Source organism: Elephantulus edwardii, unplaced genomic scaffold (genome assembly GCF_000299155.1).
Source record: "Elephantulus edwardii isolate Elephantulus edwardi_28Jun2011 unplaced genomic scaffold, EleEdw1.0 scaffold00320, whole genome shotgun sequence".
Classification (NCBI taxonomy): domain Eukaryota; kingdom Metazoa; phylum Chordata; class Mammalia; order Macroscelidea; family Macroscelididae; genus Elephantulus; species Elephantulus edwardii.
In genome coordinates, this window is record NW_006400070.1 from 1,224,854 (window position 1) to 1,234,237 (window position 9,384).

Consider the following 9,384-nt stretch of genomic DNA (forward strand, 5'->3'; position numbering starts at 1 on the left):
TTAGAAGTGTTGATGGACAGTCACCCCAACCCAGGGGACTGAACACTGTAGGGCAGCACTCTTCTTCCTGGCCAGAGGCTGCTGCTGTGTGCAATAAGGTCGATTTCAGAACCTTCTTCTCGAGATAGGGAGGGTACTCCAGGGTCAGGAGTGCCTTTGGGGGGGCACCTCCTTCAAAGATTCCGTCTCTCCTGTGGAGTAAATAGCCTTGTTCACCGGAGGCTGGAGAAAAGGGCCAGCCCCTTCCTTGCCCCTCCTTATGTTATCAAGAGTCCTTTGCGAAAAGGCTGTTAGGCTTCAGATGTGTTCTCCGGAATTCATACAGACCTCTGTCGCAGAGCACCAAGACGTAGTAGCAAACAGCTTGGCCAGATCCTGACTGCGTTGCTTTGCAAGCTGGGAGAAGTGCGTCCCTACTCGCTCGCCTTACGCAGGCAAGGCGGGGACTGCACTATCGTACTTCCTGAAGAAGGGGGAGACGCTCACGTGCGTCCCTCTACATCCTAGCGGGCTTCGGCAGCTCCCAGGAAAGCAACGCTAATATTGCCTCGATCTGTTTGCAAATGCCTTGAGAATCCGCACAGAAAGCAGAAGCAACTTTCTGCGTGAATTTAGCAGCAGACGCACCTCTTGCCTTCCCCTTACTGTGCCCGGACCGCCCAGGGCTGCAGCGCGCACGTTTCACATCGCTTCCCAGAGAGCTTCCTCAGATTTGACAGCTTGGTCGAAGCACCTAGGAGACCAGAGTATAGGCTCAAGACCTCAAAGCGCAGCGAGGCGGGGCGGGGCTGAGTGCGCAGGGTGGGGTAGAGCGTGTGCGGGGCGGGGCAGAGGACGCGCGGGGCGGGGTGGAGCGCAAGCGGGGCGGGGCGAGAGCGAGCTTGGGAGCCCGGAGAGTGTGCGCGAGCGAAGCCGAGCAGAGCCGAGTCAAGCCGAGCCGAGCCGGGAGGTGCCGCGGAGAGGGAGGCAGAGCCGACCCGCCCGCCTGCGGCTCAGCGCCGATCTTGCGTCGTCTCCTGTCGAAGCGTACCCCCGCCTCTGCTCAGGCTTCCGCAAAACTTTTATTCTCTGGGGTCCTCGGGGTGTGTCAAGGACGCTTGGCAGGCTCCACGCTCCCCTGCAGTGGCGGCAGAGAGGACGTGCATCCCTCGCCCGTCAGCTCCCGCGTCCCTCGCTACCTCACCTGCTTCTTGCTCCACGGAGCTGCAAGGGGCACCCGGAGGAACCGTATGGGAGCCGACACCTCGAACTCTCCTGCCCACCGCAGCGGACCAGCACACTCGCAACTTTAACTTGATACCTCTCGCCAAGCCCGGGTACCCGCAGAGTCCGCTGTTGGTGACGCGGTGGTCTCGGCCTCCGCCGCCTCACAAAGGGGCGCAGAGAGGAGAGGCGGCACCGGCGCCGGTGCTCAGGGCTCGGGCCTCGAAGCAGCCGAGGCGAGGAGACAAAAGAGAAGCTACTGCGGCTCGGCTCGCTGTGCCTGCTCTGAGCAGCCTGCGCGCTGCCTCCAGCTCGGCTCTGCGCGCCTCACCCCCCCCGCCTCCACTGCGCTCCGCCTCTTTCCCCGCGGGCCGTCCCCGCAGTGTTCCGGACCAGGCGAGCCTTCGGGGCGTGCGTCGCTGCTGCTGCTGCTGCTGCTGCTTGGGGCTATAGCGCTAATAAATGATAGAGGATACAATGACTTTGCTGTCTCTGCTGGGTCGCATCATGCGCTACTTCTTGCTGAGACCCGAGACACTCTTCCTGCTGTGCATCAGCCTGGCGCTGTGGAGTTACTTCTTCCACACTGACGAGGTGAAGACCATCGTCAAGTCCAGCCGGGACGCTGTGAAGATAGTGAAGGGCAAGGTGGCGGAGATCATGCAGAATGATCGGCTTGGAGGGCTTGACGTGCTCGAGGCCGAGTTTTCAAAGACCTGGGAGTTCAAGAGCCACAACGTGGCTGTGTACTCCATCCAGGGCCGGAGAGACCACATGGAGGACCGTTTCGAAGTTCTTACGGACCTGGCCAACAAGACGCACCCATCCATCTTCGGAATCTTCGACGGGCACGGTGGCGAGGTAGGATGCATGTGTGCGTGTGTGTAAATAACAGTGAACAGAGTGCAAGTACCCGGGTGCGAGAGGGGGCTTGGTGATGACCTGGGACTGCGCTGGACAAAGCCACTCGTTCCAAATATGTCTCCAGTTGCCTGAGTACTGTTGTGTCCTGATCTTTTGGTGTGAAGGTCTGATCTGAAAGGTCGTTCACAGACGTTTTTTTGCCTCTTGTTTATATTGCGTTCCAAAGCCAGAATGCAGCTAATGACTGTGCTAGTTGTTCTGAGAATTAACAACGAGGATTAATGGTATCCCTAGTGAACTTTGATCCCGAGCCTCAGTGCTCCTGTTGTATGGTTTGAGGTCACATTAACACAAAGAAGGAAGATACTATCTTTGATGCTTAATTAAGGAAGAAGAGACGAAGTTGGTGAGGATGAAGAAAGCTTTCATCTTCACTTCGAGGGGCGGCACCATGCTTGTTCCTTTTCCATTAACTTTGTTTAAATGTAGCTGGGCCAGTTGACAGGAGGATTTGCTGGCGGCTCAGGACTGAGGTGCCCTTGGCCTTTCAGTGCCTGCAGACCTCACCCATGTGCTCAGGCCAGCGTGGGTAGCCAGACTGCTGCTGGCTTCTAAGCTCATATGTTGGAGATTCATCTGTGAGGTGGAGAGTGGGCAAGAAGTTGGTCCTTCTCCCACATTTCTCAGATATCCAGGGTGCACTATGGGGTTCATGTTTCCTAGAGAACCTGACAGGAGTTGGCAAGTCCAAGGGCATTGGCCCAGGGTGATGATTGGGAATGTGGCTCCAAAGAGCATCAGATTACTTTATCTTCCTTAATTCTGCAGTTTGTAACAGAGCCTGATTGCTGCATACCTTTTTGGGAGGAGGTGCAGCATACTTTTTAATTTACCGAAAACTTCACCTTATCCCTGCCTTACAAGCACTCCCTTGCTCCCAGACAGTTCCACCCCACAACACCACTCTGGGCCCCTTTCTGGCTTCAGGCATTTGTCTTTCAAACATTTGCTTGCTTTTTTGCCTTTGTTTTGGACAATCGTTATAAAAGCTCTCAGTTGGTTATTTTATCTTCATTTTCTTTTTGATATAAAGTCACTCTACCTTCGGGGTCGTGGTACTAGGGATATTGTAGCTGATGTTAGATGGATCTTAGCTGAAAGCAGAAAATACCAGAAGAATGTCTATCTGTGTTTCATTGATTATGCAAAGGCATTTGACTGCGTGGATCATAACAAACTGTGGCTGACTCTGAGAAGAATGGGAATCCCAGAACATTTAATCATGCTAACGCGAAACCTATACTTGGACCAAGAGGCAGTCGTCAGAACAGAGCAGGGCAACACTGAATGGTTCAAAATTGGGAAGGGTGTACGCCAGGGATGTGTCCTATCTCCATACCTTTTCAACCTGTATGCAGAGCAGATTATCCGAGAGGCTGGGCTCTATGAGGAGAAGCGTGGCTTTAGGATTGGTGGAGTATCTATCAACAATCTGCGTTATGCAGATGACACAACTCTGCTTGCTGAAACTGCAGAGGGTCAAGGAGTGCAGCCTTCAATATGGACTGAGGCTCAATGTCCAGAAGACAAAAATTCTCACCACTGGACCAATCGGTAGCATCAGGATGGATGGTGAAGAGATTGAGATTGTTCATAGCTTCAGTTTGCTTGGCTCCACGGTCAACACTCTTGGCACCAGTAGCCAGGAAATTAAAAAAAGTACTCAAGAGCAGCGGTGTCTCTCTGGAGACTAAGGTGCGCCTGATACAGGCCATGGTTTTTGCAATCACTTGTTATGCATCAGAGAGTTGGACAATGACTAGGGAGGGTAGAAGGAGAATTGACGCCTTTGAGCTGTGGTGCTGGAGAAGAGTATTGAATGTACCATGGACTGCCAAGAAAACAAACAGATTCATTGTAGAGAGGGTTAAACCAGGCTGCTCCTTGGAGGCAAGGATTCTGGGGCTTCGTCTGACATACTTTGGACATGTTGTAAGGAGAGACAGGTCTTTAGAGAGGGACATCATCCTGGGACAGCGCAGGAGGGGAAGACCCTCTATGAAAGTTTCTGACTTGCTTCACCTTTTTTTCCTTCTTGTTTAGTGTGAGATTCCACTCTACTTGGTCACTTGGTGGTTGTCATTATGTACTGTGGAGTGATAAAGTCTCAGAGCTCTGACACTCAAGCAGGCTTTTAGAGGCAGTAAATCACAAAAGGAAACATTGGCCATCTCTCTCCTATGGAGCACCTGGCAGATTAGAACCGTGTGCCCTTGGGTTGGCAGTGCAAGGTGATGCTGCATCCTTAGGTAAAAAATACCTGAACAAGATGATTACCGTTATGATGACTGATTTGATTTGGGAGTTTTTGTTTGCTTGTTTGTTTTCCTAAGTGGAAATTCTTGTATCCTCATTTTATTTGCCTAGATGGTTTTAGATTATTTAGTAAGTTTGTGGTTTTGATATTTACTTTGTTGATAGATGAAAATCAACTTCTAGTGTTTGAGAGCACACTTCTGTATTTAATTTAAAAGTCTGAATACTGTTGTGAAACTTTGAGATTATGGTTGTCTTGGTGTGACATACTGGCGTGCTTTTAAGTCAGTCTGTATAAGTGAATGAGTGGTTAAAAACATTTTCTTTAAAGCTGATATTCTAAAACATGTAAGTTTCAGACTTAGGCCGATTTCAGGTTGACTTATTGGCCCCACAATCAACACTCTTGGCACCATCAGCCAGGAAATTAAAAGACATATTGTGATGGGAAAGTCTGCTGTTAGGGACCTCACCAAAATACTGAAGAGCAATGGCATCACTCTGGAGACTAAGGTGCGCCTGATACAGGCCATGGTCTTTGAAATCACTTGCTATGTGTCAGAGAGCTGGACAATGACTAGGGCTGACAGAAGGAGAATTGATGCCTTTGAGCTGTGGTGTTGGAGAAGTGTATTGAATATACCATGAACTGCTAAGAAAAGGAACAGGTTCATCCTAGAGAGGGTTAAATCAGGCTGCTCCTTGGAGGCAAGGATTCTGAAGCTTCCTCTGACATATTTTGGACACATTGCAAGGAGGGACCAATCCTTAGAGAGAGACATCATGCTTGAGAGGGTAGAGGGACAGCGCAAGAGAGGAAGATCCTCTATGAGGTGGATCGATTGAGTGACTCGGGTAATTGGGATGGGTGTGTCAGAGACAATGAGAGTGACACAGGATAGAGCAGGGTTTAGGGCTGTTGTACATAGGGTTGCTATGAGTTGCAGACGACTCCACGGCATATAACAACAACATATTATGGTAAAGGGGCTCTGGTGGCCTAGTGGCAAGAAGTTGCACTGCAGTCCCAAAGGCACGTTGAGGGGCCACCAGCTGTTCCATGGGAGAAAGATAGGCAATCTCCTGCGGTGCAATTAACTGCCTATGAAAACTCACGAGAGGGTCAGGTATGAGTCGGTTCCCACTCTCTGGAATACAATACAACAACAACAACATATTATGGTAAATACCATTCAGAAAAGGGACATGAGAGATGCTTTTATTTCACTGTAAATATTTTCTATATATGAGTCGGAAACGACTCGATAGCACATAACAACAACAACCTTTTTTGTTACCTTTTTAAAAAGAAAATAAAAAATAATAGAAGGGATAGACATTATTAGCCCAACTGTGAGATGATTTCACTATGTTACAAAAATGGAAAATAATTATTAATATCAGTATCCTTAACAATAGAATAATTATTTTCTCTTAAAACATTCAGCCAATTCATTAATTTTGGCTTTGTGTTAGGGCAAAACAAGGGAAGTTCTACAAAAGGAAGCTATTTAGTTCTTAGAAGTGCAAAACTAACAAATAACATTAGATAATTTCTTTCCTGCTTATTTTTTAAAAACCATTAAAAGAAAATCTCACCATCTAATATTGATCTGTTCTTTATCATCAGCTTCTTTAACACTCACTAGAAGAGTATTTGATTTTGGTGTGGATGACAGTCATCATCTTTAGAAGAGAAAAGGCTTTTTTTGAATTCTTTTATTTTTACTATGTTCTGTCTGTAGAATGATACAGAAGAAACTGAAGAAGTTAATTCTTATTTGTAATTATAAAATAGTTCTAATTATTATTTGATTGACCATAATAAACTAGGGACCATCTATAATTAGAAGGCTTTGAAATTTGTAAAGGCTGTGCACATACCATTTCATCCTATTTTTAAGATGAGATGCTGATGGCTAAAGAAGTTGTTATCTTCTTAGGACTGTAAGACTGCTTAAGACCTTGGTTTGGTGAACTTTGTTTTAGACAGCCCTTTTAAATAAATTAATGTGTATACTTCCCTAGATGCATTGTAATGATGCATGTGTAAATGAGTTATGACTCTTAATCTCAGAAAGTTTCAGTCTAGTGAAAGAGATAGATTTCAAGACAAGAAGTTACAGGCATAGTGTTTAGTGTGTGCTGAGAACACAAATGAAGGTCATTTCAGACAGGGAGGTGGGGGATACTGGAAAAGAGTTCTTGAAGATATCACTTCTTTTATGGTTTTCTCGTGATGTGGTTTGAATCTCTGCCCTGCCTTATACTAAGTGTATGACCTTGGGCTTACTTTAAGGCCCAGAACTTAAAGCATTTTTAATCATCTTTATCTAGGTATTTTTAAATCTGAAAAAATAGGCAGCATAATGCAGGTAAAGTGGAGACCAATTAGTTGTATTTTATCTGAGAACCCCAGCCAAATCCACTTCCACAGAGTTGATTCCAACTCATTCTGACTCTCTGTCAGGTTTGTGAGTCTGTAAGTCTTTATAGGAGGAGACTGCCCATTTTTCTTAGAGAGTTGATGATTTGAACCCCTGACTTCTTGATTAGCAGTAAAACGTATTACCCACTAAAGTATCTGAGGGAAAAAAGCTGAGAGAGATAGAATTCTGAATAATTGGAGCAACAGTGTACGAGAGAATGTTGATCCCTAGAAACATGTTTGTTGAGTGGGGAAAATTGATAGATATTCACAAAACTTTTTTTCTTCTAACTTCTGAAACAGGATTCCAGGTGTCCTGACACTAAGAAAACAGTATCCTGAGTTCTGATAGAAATTTTCTGAATAATGCAAAAGAGTATTCTCCGTGATTAATTAGTAAATTGGAATTCTGATTTGTACTTTAGGATCTTATGAGTTCAGTTAGTATGAGTTAGTTCCCTTGATCATATTCAACTGTGTATACATTAGTACCCTGACATTGGGAAAATCTGCTGTCAGGGATCTTTCCAAAGTTCTAAGGAGTCATTTTAGGGACTAAAGTGTACCAAATCCAATCCATGGTCTTTTCAGTTACTTGCAGTGCATCTGAGTGTTGGAAAATGAATAAGAATTATAGAAGACTCAATGCCTTTGAGTTCTGGTGTTGGAGAAGAGTACTTAATATCCCATGGATTGCCAAGTACAACCAGACTACTCCTTAGAGGCAAGGATGGTGAAACTTAGTCTCATATACTTTGGGCATGTTGTAATAAGGAGAGGCCAGTTCTTGGAAAAAGAGATTATGGTTGGAAAGGTGTAGGGTCAGTGAAAGAGAGAAAAATACTAAATGAGATAAATTGACATAGTGACTTTGACAGTGGATTTAAGTACATCACAGATATGAAGATGGCATAAGACAGGGCAGGGTACAGATCTGCTCTTCATAGGGTTGCTGTGTCTTGTAGTTGACTCATTTGGCATCTAACAACAATATTTTGACAAAACTTTTTCTCTAGACTTGTCTATGTTGAGAAACAAACACTGAGTGACGGTTTGATTTTGCCCAGGTAATCTACTTCCTAAGCAACATGCCTCTGGAAACTCTATGAACTTTGGTAAGTGATGATAGTTATAGAAAAGCTTCAGGCCTTTTGTTCATAGGATTGCTATGAGTTGTGCTTGACTCAACAGCAATCAACAACAAAAACAATTACATCTAAAAGAGCTTTTTCTTGATTTTGTAGGCCAACTTCCTCACGTGATGTCATTAGGTCAGCAACATTCTAAACATCATACTATGAGGAGTTCAAGGTCAAGAACTGCAGCTTTAAATATCAACAACAAGAAAGTAAAGATTCTCATCACTGGGCTGATTGGTAGCATGATGATAGGTGGTGAAGAGATTATGATTATTAACAGCTTTAGTTTGCTTGCCTCCACAATCAACACTCTTGATATCAGCAGCCAGGAAATCAAAAGAGGAATTGCATTGGGAAAGTCTACTGTCAGGCACCTCTCCAGAGTACTAAAGAGCAACAGTGTCAGTCTGGAGACTAATGTGTGCCTGAATTACTAGCTATGCATCTGAAAGCTGGACAGTGACTTGGGATAACAGAAAAAGAATTAATGCCTTTGAACTGTGGTGCTGGAGAATATACCATGGACTTCCAGGAGAACAAATAGGTGCAACCTGGAGAGGGTGAAACCAGGCTGCTCCTCACAGGCAAGGATTCTGAAGCTCCATCTGACATACTTTGGACATGTTTCAAGGAGGGATGAGTCCTTAGAGAGGGACATCATGCTTGGGAGGTTGGAGGTTTGGCGCAAGAGAGGAAGATCCTAGATGATGCAGTGACTGGGTTATTGGAGGTAGGTGTGTCAGAGAAAACAAGTTTGGCTTAGGATAGAGCAGGGTGCAGAGCAGTTGTACATGGGTCATGATGAGTCGCAAGCCACTTGACAGCACATAACAACAACATGAGGAGATGGTTGGCTGCATGTATGTCTAAAGTGATTGTGTTTCTCTGTAGCATATGATTTGTTGTTGTTGTTGTTGTGTGCCATCGAGTCAGAACTGACCCATAGCTAACCCTACAGCAAGTTTTCAGAGGTGATTAATAACATGGGAGAAGATTGCCTGTCTTTCTCTCACAGAGCAGCTTATGGATTCAAACAGCATACCTTTGGGATTGCAGTGCAACTTCTAACCAGTAGGTCACTAAAGCTCTCATAGCATATGATTAAAACAATAAAACGATGTGTTGGTTTTGTTTGTTTTTTTTTAAGTTTAGATTGTCAATTGATAAAGATTATATTTTTTAAATTTTCTGCTAGTTATTTACAAAATTCGAATACATTGTTTTTAAGAACAATTCTTTCAATTTCCCTCACCCCCCCATCAAATTGTACAACCCCATGATGATGATAATATTATATATTATGATAAAAATTGTTGTTGTTGTTATTTTGTGCCATCGAGTCATTTGCAACTCATAGCGACCCTATGTACAACAGCCCTAAACCGTGCTCTATCCTGTGCCAATTGCATTGCCTCTGACACACCCATCCCGATT

The 9,384-nt window shown here is 45.2% G+C and overlaps 1 protein-coding gene across 1 annotated transcript in view; it reads left to right on the top strand.

Moving 5' to 3' along the window:
* Positions 1–1,665: 1,665 nt before the first annotated feature.
* Positions 1,666–9,384, top strand: part of PPM1L (protein phosphatase, Mg2+/Mn2+ dependent, 1L) — a 616,688-nt gene continuing 608,969 nt past the window's right edge. Inside the window, exon 1 of the mRNA XM_006901340.1 lies at positions 1,666–2,064. Coding sequence (XP_006901402.1) covers positions 1,666–2,064 — 399 coding nt within the window. The remainder of the gene's footprint in view (positions 2,065–9,384) is intronic.